The sequence below is a fragment of the Lolium rigidum genome, chromosome 1, assembly GCF_022539505.1.
Source record: "Lolium rigidum isolate FL_2022 chromosome 1, APGP_CSIRO_Lrig_0.1, whole genome shotgun sequence".
Taxonomy (NCBI): domain Eukaryota; kingdom Viridiplantae; phylum Streptophyta; class Magnoliopsida; order Poales; family Poaceae; genus Lolium; species Lolium rigidum.
Window position 1 is genome coordinate 57,090,964 of NC_061508.1, and position 14,446 is coordinate 57,105,409.

At 49.6% G+C, this 14,446-nt stretch overlaps 1 protein-coding gene across 1 annotated transcript; it reads left to right on the forward strand.

Annotated features, from left to right (window-relative positions):
- Positions 1 to 9,896: 9,896 nt before the first annotated feature.
- Positions 9,897 to 10,775, forward strand: LOC124673529 (casparian strip membrane protein 3). Its single transcript, XM_047209595.1, has 3 exons — positions 9,897 to 10,108; positions 10,214 to 10,337; positions 10,560 to 10,775. Exons 1-3 carry the CDS (start codon positions 9,897 to 9,899, stop codon positions 10,773 to 10,775), a joined length of 552 nt encoding a protein of 183 aa, XP_047065551.1.
- Positions 10,776 to 14,446: the final 3,671 nt, after the last annotated feature.

Here is a 14,446-nt window from a genome sequence, read left to right on the forward strand (position 1 = left end):
ATTGTCTCTAAATTGGTTTATCCATGTGAACTACAGAAGAGTCGGCAAATAAACATCATGCAAGTCAAAATGCGATGTGATAACCTCCACAAAGTCTACCAACTTCAAAGTCCAAGAAATATGTTCAAGGAATTGGTATGACGATTCGAGGATTTGCAAGTATCAGGGGAAGTATCTTCCTCAATTACCCATATTCAAAGCATCATATTACACTCTTTTTTTTTGTCTTTATGAGTTCACTATCTAGGTTTGCATGAAGATTTTTAATGAGGTAATACCAACATAAGCCCATTTGTAATACTTTCTGTTTTCCCCCTCTTTGGGAAGTATTCAAGACATATAGATTATGCTCTAAAGGGATGCGGTGTTTCTGCACTCGGATGCATATGCACCCTTTATTTGAAAGGCATTTTAAATATATTTACAAATGTAAAAATACAAATAAAAATGCCTCATGTATACCTTGACATGTTACATGCTCACAAAGTAGTTTTTAGAAAAAAAACTGAGATGTTTTGTGCCCCGTGTAAAAAATAGATAATTTTTTGGTGCTAAAATAGTCTATTTCTCAAGACATTATTTGTTTTTTTACACATGGTACAAAAATTGTTGGTTTTATGTGAAACTTTACGTGCAGACATAGAACATGTCTCTCTACATGCGAAATTTTTTTCCTAAATTTTTTACGTTTTTGAAATATGTTTTATACATTTTGGTTTTCCGTCTAAACTCTAGGGATTCACTTCACATTGAGTTAACAGAGACAATAAATATTATATGTTGTATCATTTTCTTCTTATTTTCCCACTAGATTTGAAGGAGTTTTAACAACATATCAAATATTATTCTCCCCATAGGGTGGGGGTGGGGGGGATTTATCAACTACAAATATCATGTAATACTTCCAATCTTCTGCCTGGGGTTTTTGATGGAAGTATATAAGACATATTTATTGTTCTCTAAATTCGCATATGGGTTTTTTCCTTTTATTGTTTTCTCCTATGATCGAGTTACGAAAGACACAATAACAATTATATGTTGCATTATTTTCTGCTAATTTCCCCCTTCAGGTTTAAAGGAGTTATAGCAACATATCATACACACAACTCTCCTCATATTCATATTTTTCCCACATGGTTTTTGGAGGAGTTATTTAGCTTGTGATCAAGACCAGTATTCTCAAGATTACACAAGGATACAAGACATACAAGAAGCAGCTTGTGAAGTGTGGGGTGGGGAGGGGGGGGGGGGGCATCTTATGAGTTACAACAGTTGTCTCATTCACTACAAATTGGTTGAAGCTTTAGCTTTGTGCCAAGTCCAACTTTACCAAGGCTGTCTCACGTTCAAACCATTACAACACGTTGGCGAACTAGGTTGCCTACTTGGATACTAGATAGTAAATACAGTTACCTCCTTCACTGCAGATTGGTTGAAGTTTTGGCTTTGTGCTAAGTCAACTTTCACCAAGGTTGTCTCATGTTCAAACCACCACAACAAGCTTGTGAACTGGGTTGTCTTTGTTCCACGAAAGATGTCTTAGATTTATCTTAGTATCTAGATACATCTAAACTTAGACAAATCTAAAACATGTTGGCAGGCAAGCACGCGCCAGCACAGCTGCAGGGGCCACACTTTTCTTCTTCTTTATCCTAGGGATATACTTTACTAGTTTGAAAATTGTCATAAAAAAGGTTATTCCCCGCCTATCTTTACGTTATTTTTTTTTATTTTAGACCGAAGGCACGCAGTGCCCGACTTTAAATTAATAAAGCCCTGAGGTGAATACGGGTACAAGAGTTTAGAACACACCCCACAAACACAAAGCTACAGTTTCAGGCCACACTGGCCAGTACAGAGACAAATTACAACTCATGGAACGAACAAGCATGAAGCTAAAGTTTAAGCAGTTGAACGACGGGGCTGGGGTGGAGTGCATGTCCGGTCGAAGATATCCTTAAGCATCGCCTCCAGCTGGACCATCATCAGTTCGTCCTTGCTCCTTTGAAGAGGTCGCCACAGCTGCAAGTTAAGTCTGATCAGGAAAAAACAGTGTGCAGGTTGGCTAGGGAACTTTGCTTCGATGGTGAATTTATTTCGAGTTTTCCAAAGCGCCCAGCAAATCGCTGCAAAGAGAACACGCAAGGTTCGTTGGGACTTGAAATTCAGACTATGAATGCAGCCCTCCCAAGCAGAGAGAGAGGAGGGATCCCATCTCACTCCGAGCATGTCCCTAACCCCCGCCCAGACGAATTTCGCAAGAACACAGCGGAAGAAAATATGGTCAACGTTTTCAGGGAGTCCACATAGGGCACACAGCCCATCTGATGGACCCCTGCGCTTGAGAATTTGGTTGTTCGAGGGCAGGCGGTCTCTAGACATTTGCCACAGGAAGATTTTGATTTTCGTGGGGAACCTGCCCTTCCAAATCGCGTTACTGAAAGGGGAGGTTGGGCCCTGTGACAACATGTTGTATAGGGATTTGACTGAGAAACGACCTGAGGCTTCCAATTTCCAAAATACTTTGTCTCTCCCTTCAGCCGGAACCACCTCCTCTAATTCCTGCACCAATTGGTCCCAAAGTGCAGATTCCTCTTCCCCGAAGGAGCGCCTAAAGAAGATGCGCCACCCATCACCCTCGTAGGCACGCACAATTGTGATCTCCGGGTCAGCAGAGATTTGAAATAACCTCGCGTACCTCACACTGAGAGCCGCGTCACCTGTCCAGTGATCTGTCCAGAACCGGATATCTGAGTTGTTGCCAGGGGAGAATCTCGCACCCTGTTTGAAGATCGTCTTAAGATTGTGTAGACTGTGCCAGAAAGGCGATCCTCCCACCGGGGAGGAAGAAAAGAATTGGTCCACGGAGTATTTTGCCTTGAGCAGCTGAAGCCAAAGCGGTTCTTTGTCATCTTCGATAAACAGGTCTCCAAATCCACTTTGTCATAAGGGCGAGGTTCATGAGCTTTGTGTTCATAACGCCAAGCCCGCCCTGGGCCTTGGGTTTACAAATGTCCTCCCAGGCCACCATATGGTATTTTCTCTTATTCCCTTGTCCCTCCCAGAAAAATCTGCACCTGTGTCTGTCAAAACCTTCGTGCGTGCCATCCGAGAGGAGGAATAGGCCCATTGAGTAAATCGGAAGATTTGACAAGCAAGCATTGATCAGTGTTAAGCGGGCAGCAGACGGCATGAATCTGCCCTGCCAAGGCTCCATCTTGAGGGCAACAGCGTTTACCAATGGCTCCATCTCAGCCATGGTGATTCTACGACCACACATCGGAAAACCTAGGTAGTTGAAGGGTAGGGTGCTCTGCCTACAGTTCAAAAGATTGGCCACTCTAGCCTGTTCAGTACCCGATGCCCCCAGCAGCAGGACTTCACTCTTGTGGAAGTTGATCTTCATGCCAGAAAGCAGTTCGAAGCAGATAAGCAAGAATTTCAGGTTTGTGATGCCTAGCTGTGTGTTTTGAATGAGGATAACAGTATCATCCGCATATTGGAGGTGGGACACTCCCCCGTCAATCAGATGAGGGACCACCCCTTGAATATGACCTGAGGCACTAGCCCTCGACAACATCTCATCTAGGGCATCCGCAACCAGGTCAAAAAGCAGTGGGGAGATCGGGTCCCCTTGTCTTACTCCACGTTTATTTCGAAAAAATGGACCAATCTCTCCATTAATCGAAATGGCAGTCACAGCCACCACTCACCAACTGCAGAATTACGTGCATATACGCTCCACTAAAACCTTTCCTGAGAAGCACTTCCTTCAGGAAATCCCAATTCACCCTATCATACGCCTTCTAAAAGTCGAGTTTAAGTACAATCGCCTGCAGATTTTCTTGGATATCTCATGCAGGATTTCATGCATAGCAAGAGCTCCGTCGTGGATGTATCTACCCTTGATGAAGGCCGTCTGGGTGTGGGAAACAATCCTGTGCGCGACAGGAGATAATCTGGTGGCATACGCCTTAGCCACAAATTTAAAGATCACGTTGATCAGCGCGATTGGGCGGTACTGCTTAATAGAGTCAGCTCCCACAACCTTTGGTATGAGAGACAAAACTCCGTAGTTTAGCCTGGCAACATCTACCGTTCCCAGGGCAAAACCGTTCACAATCTGTAGGACCAACCCTCTGAGTCCTGGCCAGAAGTGCTTGAAGAAGCTCACAGAGAAGCCATCCGGGCCTGGAGCTGTATCTGTCTTGGTGTCCTTGAGCACCTCCTCAAGTTCCTCCATAGAAAAGGCACGCAACAGCGCCTCATTTTCCTGGTCCGTAACCCTGCCCCTGCAGCCCAGAAATCTTGCCGCAAACAGAGCAGCTTTGGTTCCTCTGTACCCATCAAAGCTCGATAAAAATCATACACATGTTGCGTGATCGCCTGCTGATCAGTGATGACCCCTTCTTCAGTCTTAAGGTTCGAGATATGACAACGGCGCCTTCTGCCATTTGCCACTGCATGAAAGTACTTCGTGTTTGCGTCCCCTTGAAGTGTCCATCTCAGTCTCCCCCTTTGTCTCCAGTACTCCTCCTCATCACTGAAGATCTGAATCAGCTGATCCTCCAGGTGATATCTCAAGCCCCAGCCCTCTGTATCCAAGCCCTGTTCATCAGCGATCCTGTCCAGGTTCTGGATCTGGGCTAAAATATCCGCCTTGATTACCCTGCGTTCCTTCCCCAGGTTTGCGCTCCAGCCCTTCAAGCATTGTCTTAGGCCACTAGCCTGCCCATGCCAAACATCGATCGGATCCCTGGGGTTCACCCTGGTGGCGAGTAATTCCCCCCACCACGACTTCAAGCTGTTCGCAAACCCAGGGACTGCAAGCCAACTGTTCTCAAAGGTGAACCTGGCAGTCCTGCGAGGTGCATTCTCCCCTGAGTCGAGGATCAGTGGCGTATGATCCGAACCAATCCGTGTTTCCGTTGTCAAACGCGCCAAAGGGAAACGCAGTTCCCACTCAGGGGAGACAAACGCACGATCAAGGACGCTCCTGACCGGGTTTGATTGTTTGTTGGTCCAAGTATATGCTGCGCCAGTTCTAACAACTTCCAACAGTGCCCACCTGGCAATAGCATCATTGAAAAGATTCACCAACGTCCAGTTGATATTGTTGTTGTTCTTGTCTTGAGCTCCGCGGATCAGGTTGAAGTCCCCCATCAACATGATCGGGAACTCACTGTTATCCACCCTTCCTTCCAACTCTTGGAGGAAAGAGGCAGAGCGCGCGTGGTCCGCTGGCCCGTAGACCCCAATAAATTCACACTTGAACTTGGTTGGTCTGTGGTATAACTTGGCGCTAAGGAAGAACTCGCCCTGAGCCAGCGCACCCACCTCGAACAGGCTGTCTCTGATCCCCATCAGCATGCCTCCAGAACGACCTGAAGCAGGAGTCCAATGCCAGACAAACTGTTCCCCCTCAACCAGATTCCTCAATTCCTGATCTGTGAAGTCCTGTCGCATAGTTTCCTGTAGGAAGATGATGTCGATCCTTTCTTTCTTAATGTATTCCCTAAGTTGGGTTTTTCGACCACTCCGGCCAAAACCCCGAAAATTCCAACCAAGAGCTTTCATTTGGACACCCCGGCAGAAGCCCGTGCTTGGCGAGCTGGTGTGTCCCTCAAATTGGGCCGAGGGCCCGTGGAGTACTCCTCCTTCTTCCTCCTCGTGGTTCTTGCAGTTTTGGCCATATCCGCGAGGGTGATCCACTCCGGGTCAGTCCCTGTCATGTTAGGCGCACCCTTCGTAGACAAATCCTGAGCAACACTTGCTGGATTGGCCACGGTTTCCGCTAGATTCTGCTTCAGCTTCTGTGTTTCTTCCTCTTTCGATTTGGCTTTCAAAGCAGCTTCAGTGAGCCGGGCCTGGGCAAGCTCCTTGGCACGGATCAAAGATAAAAGAGAGGAAGGCGAACTTCCAGAAACATCCAACCCTAGACCCGCATCCCGCGCAACCCCCCAAAGATGTGAATCTGAAACCGAGGGAAGAACCAAGAAAGGGTCGGTAGGCGCTGGGGCGGAAGGCGTACCTTGGTCTTTCTGAGCCGCACGCTTGGAAGCCGAAAGCAGCACATGCTCTGGATTCGCGCCCTTGCCCACGGAGCTGCGGCGCGTCGCGGTGATCGGCGAGGAAGTCACTACGGCACGCATGGGCTTGACGCCCGGTTTCTTCTTGATGCGTGACGGCGGGTTGTCCACTTCACCATCTTGTTTGCGCTTGAGCTTGGCAATCTTCTCCGCGAGCGTCTCCTGGTCGTTCTCCCAATCCTCTGGGCTCTCCCACCCCACCTCCGGCTTGTCCTCCGCCGACAACCCACGGCGCTTGAGAATGTCAGGAGAGATGGGTTCCTCTGACTTTGATTCACTGGAGGTTTGCGCCTTCTCCGATGCTTGAGGGACCGGGGACAGGCACGCCTTTGCGGATGGGAACAACTCCGATTCAGTCAAGTTAGAGCCATATTGGTTGAACGGGATCGGCTTCAGGTTGGACTTGGGCGGGGCAGATGCAGGTTTCGTGGCGGAGTAATCCTTGAGCGAGGGGAGAGGAACGCTGCTGCTACCCACCGAAGACTGAAAGGGGAGGGGCTTCTGTAGCTGTTCTTTCAGGAGCGGGCTCTTGTCAGCGGACCCGTCTTTGCCTGCCTCAGCTTCGCCAGCCTTTGTGCTTGTAACATCACACATTGGCCCCTTGTCCTTGCTCTTCATGTTGCTCCTCTTCCAGTGGGGCGCGGAGCGCTCGATCCTCGGTCTCCTCTTCATCTTCATCATCCTCTCCGTTGCTCGGGCCTGGTGGCGAGAGGTTTGGGGTCACCGGCACCGGCCTTGGCATACTCCACGGACACGCCCAGCCGGAACCCTTGCATGTTGACGAACGAGCGGGATCGAAGGGGGATTTTGTCCGGGGCATGGCAGTGGAACAGCATCCTCACCGGGCCATCCAGGGCCGCCAAAGAGTCCTCGTCCACCACGCGCGGACGACCCAGCATCTTGGTGCCCTCCAGCAGAAGGTCCACGGAACGTAGCACCTCGGGGACTCCGGAAAGGTGGACCCAGATCTTGGTGAGGGCCAAGGAGGCTTGAGGTGTCGCAGTGGCGTCGGCAAACAGCACCGAGATCTTGCCGGCCGGGAGGGCGATGCCCCCGGCGTTCTTGCGAGAGGTTCTTGCAAAGATTGAGGCTCGCCTTGGTTGGGAACACCACGGCAAAGTCGGTATCAGCGATGCGCCCGACCCTCCAATCCCGGTTGTCTTCCACCGGCGCCTTTAGGTCTTGGGTTAGGAGATCACGGGTCATGGTGTTCTCCACGAGCAATGACCGAGCCGTATGGGCGGTGCCCTCGCCCGGTCCCACCGGCGGCGCCTCCTCCTCCACCTCCGGGCAATGGAAACCAACGCCATCGATCGCATACCCATACCACCGCAAGGAGGCCTTCTTGGAGTTCTTGGGACACATGCCCGTGGTGTGCCCATCCGAGTCACGAGACGCCGCGGTGCGCGGGGAAGTGGCACCCCGGCCGGTAGTGGCCGTCTCTGCTGCAGTTGTAGCACTTGATGTTTGCCTTCTTGCTGGCAGGCACCACCTCAGCCGCGTCAGAAGAGGCGACCGGCGGCGGGGTCGGAGCCGGAGGGGCCTGGGGCGTCGAGTGCGACACTGATTTGGCCTTGGGCGGATTGGCCCCTTGTCGGTTAATCCCCCACTTCTTCTTGTACTGATCTCGAGCACCAGACGACCCCGCGGCGGGTCGCTCCTCTTCCTCACGCCACCGGCTACCGTCCCTCCGCCACTCTGGCTCACGGGCACGGTCACGGGTCCAGTCGCGGTCGCGGCGGCGGCTCTCTTCCGCAAAGCTTCTCCGTTCGCGCACCTCCCGCTCATAGCCACGGCCCTCCTCGGAATTGAACTCGTCGAAACTTCTCTTGTTGCTCCCCACCCTCGAATCACCACGACCACGCTCCATACCCACCGGCGGCGAGCCGACGGCCGAGGCGGAGGAGAGGCGGCGAGGGATTTGGCCGGTGGATCTAGTGGATCTGAGCCAGGCGCGCACGTCCGAGAGAGTGGCGGCGTGACTGAGTGTGAGATCTAGGGTTCCCACGGGGATCCAACGCCACTTAAGTAGTGGCGTACACGGGCTGGGCTGGGGAACTGAGTTGGGCCTTTGAGAGGCCAAAGTCACGGCCTGTCCACGGCCCACTGCCAGGGGAGCAGCATCCACAGGCCCACGCACGGTCCCAACGCTAGGGACAGTGGGAGTGGGGACACTAGGGTCCACCGGTCTCGGACCCACCACGCTGGCGACCAACGGCTCTGTCTCTTCCCCGACGCTGACGGACGGCCCGGGCGGCGCCGCCCTCTCCTTGTCGACGCACGCCGGTGGACGAGCAGCCACCCCTGGAGCCACACCGGAGATCTCCCCAGAGCGCGACCGGATCTAGGATTCCTTGGCCACCTCCCTGCCTCCACGGGGCCCAAGAGGTCGAGCCGTAGTAGATCCGTCCGCCGCCCGAAACCGCGAGCCGCGCCCACCCGGCGCCCAAGCTCGGCGGCGTCCTCCCCGCAGCCTCACGTTACCCACCCTGGTCCACGCGGGGACAAGATAGTCTCCAAGGCACGCCGGAGAGGGACCAGATCTGGAGGGCACGGGCGACTCCGGCACCTCCAGCTGCGCCTGATCGTCCTCCTCCTCGTCAGAGCTCTCCCCTGCCAGAGCCCAGAACCGCGACCCACCCTGGTGCGCCGCTGCCACCGACGGGGAACGGCCAGAGGGAGCTCGCCGGCGCTCGGCGAGCGGGCAGGCCGCAGAATCGCCCACCTCGTCGCCCTTCCCGTCGCAGGAGCTCTCTCCAACGGTCATATTTCCCATCCTCTTTACGTTATTTTGACTGCTGGAGGACATGCAAATGGGCCACTTGTGGAGATTGCGCTGGCTGCTCGTGGTGGCCGCACCGGGATCCCACCGACGCACAAAGAGGTCACCGCCGCGCTGGACCTCGTCGGAGTTCCTCCTCACAAGAACCACATTAGGAAGGACTTGATTGCTTTCTCATTTTTCTATCAAGTGTCCTTTGTGTAAAAAGAGGGGCCTGATTGTAGTTTGTGAACTTTTGAGAATCTGGCGATGTTTTTGGTAGCCAAAATATGGGTAAACTAGAAAAACAGATTTTTTTTTTTGGGTAACCCATACCTTCTCTCTTCTTTACCCATACGGCCATACCCACTCTGCTTACTAAAGTATGGGTAAGCTATTGGGGATAAGCAAGCCAGAGAAGCAGTCAATTCAAACAGGTAGCCATGCATCCTACTACCATGTGTACGTAGCCTTGCAGGAAGCGGACTCGTATGGTTGTTTCAGCTGGAAGAACAAAATAACGCACCAAATCGGCTTGCTTCTGCACGAATGATATTGGTTCTTTCAGCTGGACGAACCACCCAATAACGCACCAAATCGACTTGCTTCTGTACGAATGATATCGGTTCTTTCAGCTTGAAGAACCACAAAATAACGCACCAAATTGGCTTGCTTCTGCACGAATGATATAACATCGCATCTTAAAGCAGAGCGTCCCATTGCTTTTGGAGTTGGCATGAGCTAACGAGCCCCATTGCTTTTGGAGTTGGCGAACTCTAGGCATACTCCCCATGATAATGGAAAATGGAAGCCTTGCAGTCTACGGATGTAAAGAGACCATAAACTATGCAGGGAACAATGCGATTTGTCTCCATGGAGGTTGTAGAGTAGGAACCAGCCGAAATGCAACACCAAAGCGACCTAATCCATATGCATTTCACGCATACCGCCATGTGTATATATACACGAGTAACAAGGATTGCTTTCTTCAGACCTAGAAAACAGTTCTGAGTCTGATCAGTTCAGCAGCTGTAGAAAATATCAAAATGAACACAGACGAGAATGGCGAGACCTCCAAGGCCCCCCTGAGCAGGGGGTTCAGTAGAGGAGTGTCCATACTTGACCTCGTACTTCGCGTCATCGCGGTCGTCGGCACCCTCGCGAGCGCCATTGCCATGGGCACCACCAACCAGACGCTTCCTTTCTTCACACAGTTCATCCTGTTCAAGGCGCGATACAGTGACTTCCCAGCTTTCACGTACGTGCAGAAGCATCTTCGGTGCCTAATTGCATTATTTTCAGATCAAAAATGGGTTATGACCTGATGCTCCAACTATTTGACTTTTTTTTTTAATGTTAACAGGTTCTTTGTGGTGGCAAATTCTATTGTCAGCGCCTATCTCATCCTTTCGCTCCCGCTGTCGATCGTGCACATAATTAGCAGCAGGGCTAAATATAGCCGTCTGATCCTGATCCTTTGTGACGCGGTAAGATTGGATCTTCTCTAGTTCAAAGCATATGAGTGTTGAGCACTTAAATTAAAATTATGTCATCCTGCATGAAACTATGCATGTATTTTTTTTTAAACAGAACTATGCATGTATTCATTTCTGCCATCAACTACGTATGGTTACTTACCTAGTATATTAAAGGAAGGAAGCATGCATCATATCAGCTACTAACTTAGTTTCGCTATGATTCTTGTGAAGGCAATGCTAGCTCTGGTGACCGCAGCGGCATCTGCAGCAGCAGCTATTGTTTACTTAGCGCACAAGGGCAGTGCCAGGGCAAACTGGTTCGCTATATGCCAGCAGTTCGATTCTTTCTGCGAGCGTACCTCTGGCTCCCTGATTGGCTCATTCGCAGCCACGGTTCTGCTGATACTGCTCATATTAATCACCGCCATTGCCCTGGCCAGGCGCTAGGCCAAATTGTGTGTCATCCGCTACCTGCTGTATAAGTGTGCTATGGCGTGGTTCTTGCACTTGCTTAATGTAATAATCAGTGTGCCTATTTGCCGCCTTTTATTATCCTCTATTATATCATGTGCCGCTTACAAAAATCCATATACCTAAGTTGTTACAGAAATAAATAAAGATGCACTTTCATGTATTAAGTACTGTAATTTTTATGTCAGTTCTCGGCAAATTGCTGTCTAACTAGTTTTTTTGAACAATGTCAAACTAGATGAAAAGCTGGTAGTACCATACCTGCTTGTTGCACTGACGCTGCTATTCCAAGTGAACCGACCACCCTATGGTAGTTTTCAATATGACTTGACTGTCCACGCCTCCTGCCCCTGGCATCTGCCTACCAGGGTGCTACTTCCTCCTATCCTCCAGTTAGCGAAAAATGAAAAGCTGACCATGGGTATAGGCCACTTCATCTAATATTTCATTGCAGAGTATGCAGAACATCACAATGCTGAAAGAGGAGCCATTTTGTTGTCGACCTGAGCATAACCAGCAACCTTCCTTACCCCCCTCTCATCCATTGATCCTCGAACTGTCTCCACCCCAAACCATTCACCACATGATGCATAAATGCCAGAGAGCATCACATAGTCTCCGCTCGTATCTTCATTCATCTGCAGAAGCTTCTCCCTGGCAAGCTTGCCCAGGGTTGCATTCCCATGGATCCTGCAGGCACCAAGCATAGTCCTCCATATAACCGCACTAGGTTCACACCTCATGCTACTCAGAACTGCAAATGCTTCATCCAGTAAGCCTGCACGGCCAAGCATATCCACTATGCAACTGTAGTGCCTTGCATTAGGCTCAATCCTGTACCGGTCTTTCATCAGAGAGAAATATCTCTGACCGTCTTCAACAAATCCGGCATGACTGCATGCACCGAGAACACAAAGGAAAGAAACCGCATTTGGGCATGTTCCCACATCAAGCATTTTCTTGAAGAACTGGATGGACTGTTCCGCCTGCCCATGGAAGGCCAACCCTCCGATTATAGAGTTCCATGTCCAGACATCCCTCTCCTTCATCCTGTTAAAGACTTCCACTGCAGCTTGTACATCTCCACACTTTGTGTACATTGACACCAATGCATTTCCAAGAATAATACTTATACATGGCCAACTTTCCAAGTGCAAAGAATGTACCATCCTCCCTGCCTCAAGTGACCCTAAGTTTGCACAGCACGAAAGCAAGCTAACAATGGTGGCCTCATCAGGCATCCAGCCCGCACACTTCATCTCGACAAGTACCTCTAATGCCTCATTCAGCAACCCCTTCGCCGCGTACCCTGTGATAATCGTGTTCCACGAAACCACATCTGTCTCAGGTGCACAGTCAAGCAGTTCTCTCGCCGTCTCCATCTCCCCATGCTTAGCGTACGCGGCCAGCATTACATTCCAACACACCAAGTCTTTGTGCCGAAAACTATCAAACATTTGTCTTGCAATGTCCAACTCACCTCTCGCTGCGTGCCCCGCTATGACAGCTGACCATGCCACTACATCCCCCTCACCAGTCTCATCAAGAAGCGTGCCAGCCACCTGCAAATCCCCACACTTGGCATGCATGTTGATAAGCGCGTTCCTGACAAACGCATCCTTCAACAAGCCGAGCTTCACGACGGTGCTATGTACCTGGTACCCTGCGCATGAACCCGGCAATCCAGTACATGCCCGAAGGAGATAGCAGAACGTGAAGCCATCGGGCCTCAGGTGCGCCGCCTCCATGCGTCGGTACAATGCGAAGGCCTCGGCGGGCGCGCTGCTGTGTGCATAGCCGCGTACCATGATGTTGTGCATGAAGAGGTCCGGGTGGGGGATTCCGTCGAACACCTTGCGTGCGTAGTCCATGCTGCCGTGGAACGAGGCGACGCACGCGAGCAGCAGGTCTCGCAGGGGCTGGAGGCGCGAGGTGATGCCCTTAACGACAAGGTTTCCATGGATTTGCTTCAGGGAGCGCGGGCTTAGACGCGCCGAGCCCTTCCGGATCATGCGCTTGTGGGTTATGGTATGCCAGGGTCGGTGTTCATTCGGTGTTCACTTCGGGATGGGCCGGGTGGTTATTCTAATGAAGGGGGCGGGGAGATGATTGAGGAAGGCGTCGGGGAAGACGGACGTCCGGGGAAGACAGCATGAAGACTGGGTGCTTGCAAAGAAGATTATCAATGGAACTGAAAGTTTTCAGTTCTCAAAGCTATTTGTTGATCGAAAATAAATTCAGTTGCTCTGAAAACTGCAGCTCAGATAAGGATAACACCACAAGGCCCAACTTGGCATTAGTATTGTCTGAATTTTATATATAAGTGTTTTTTATATTCAAGTCTGTATCATTGTTTCGTAGGGTGGCAGTCACACAACAAGTTACATTTTTCTCTGATCAATAAACGGTTACTGGATTTATTCGAATACATGTTCAGTGTAAATACTAATTGGACAACCTACAGGGTTATTTTATCGACACATTTTGTCACGGGTGGAAAGACAAGCAATTTTGCTATCAGAATTATCTTATCGTGTCATATTTGTTCGGAAATTTTTAGCTGGGTCAATCAAGAAGCTTTACTCTTACCCAGAAGTTGTCCACTTTGCTACGGATATTTTTACCCTTGCACTGATAAGTTGTTGTATTAATTATTTATTATTTAAAGTATGAATTTTTGTTGTTGTTTGAGTGAATTTCACTTTTTACTCTCTAGGATTAATTTTATGCCACTTTTTACTCAATTTAACAGAAGTTTCTCAAAACTACCCTATTTAGCATACTTTCTTTCATTTTTACCCTTTTCTATATTTTGCCCCGTCCTGGCCGGTGTGTCCCATTCAAAGCCTGAGGTGGCGTATCCTAGTTATCTTCTTGAGCCGAGCGAAGCCGAGATGGCTTCGCTGTCTCTGAAGGTCACATCTTAGTATTACAGATTGTATTGCCATTAGGTTCCATTTGTAAGTTTCTAGACTACATCTGAATTGGCCACGCTGATGTGAACTTTAGAAAGTAAAAATAGTTCAGTTAACTCTGAACTGTTCCATCGATGGATTGCAGAACTGTGTGCTAATGTCTCTGAACTTCAGTCTATCGCTTGTGTCATGCTAATCGCCTACTATAAGCCTATATTAATGAGATGCAATATTATGATATGACTCAGACTGCTTATACACGGGAGGAGCAAAATCAATGTAGAAGAATCACTTTTGAACATGAATCTAGAAGAATCACTGGTACTACTCAACGTTCCGTGCAATCAAGGTCTTGCTCGACCCAAGGGGCACCGGCCCTGAATAATATCTCTTTGGTAGAGGAAGAAGTACAGGACATTCCTCAGATATCTGATGTTGAGAATGATATTTTGACAGCACAGTTTTCTGAGGAAGAGGTTCATGAGGCGCTTTTTTAGATGGAACGTAACAAAGCTCCAGGACCTGATGGCTTTCCTGCGGAGTTTTACCAAAAATGTTGGGTTATAATAAAGGATGATTTGATGGCGCTTTTTAATCAATTTAGTAGTGGGGACTTGCCTCTCTACAAATTGAATTTTGGTGTCATCACTTTATTACCCAAGAAAGAGGATGCGGTCCAAATTTAACAATATAGACCAATTTGTCTGTTGAATGTGTGCTTCAATTTTTTTA

Bases quoted from the DNA above. Each gene is read 5' to 3' on its own strand.
- LOC124673529 (XM_047209595.1), top strand. From the start codon at position 9,897: ATGAACACAGACGAGAATGGCGAGACCTCCAAGGCCCCCCTGAGCAGG. The intron at 10,109-10,213 runs GTACGTGCAGAA...TAATGTTAACAG, and splicing joins AGTGACTTCCCAGCTTTCAC to GTTCTTTGTGGTGGCAAATT. The intron at 10,338-10,559 runs GTAAGATTGGAT...ATTCTTGTGAAG, and splicing joins TCCTGATCCTTTGTGACGCG to GCAATGCTAGCTCTGGTGAC.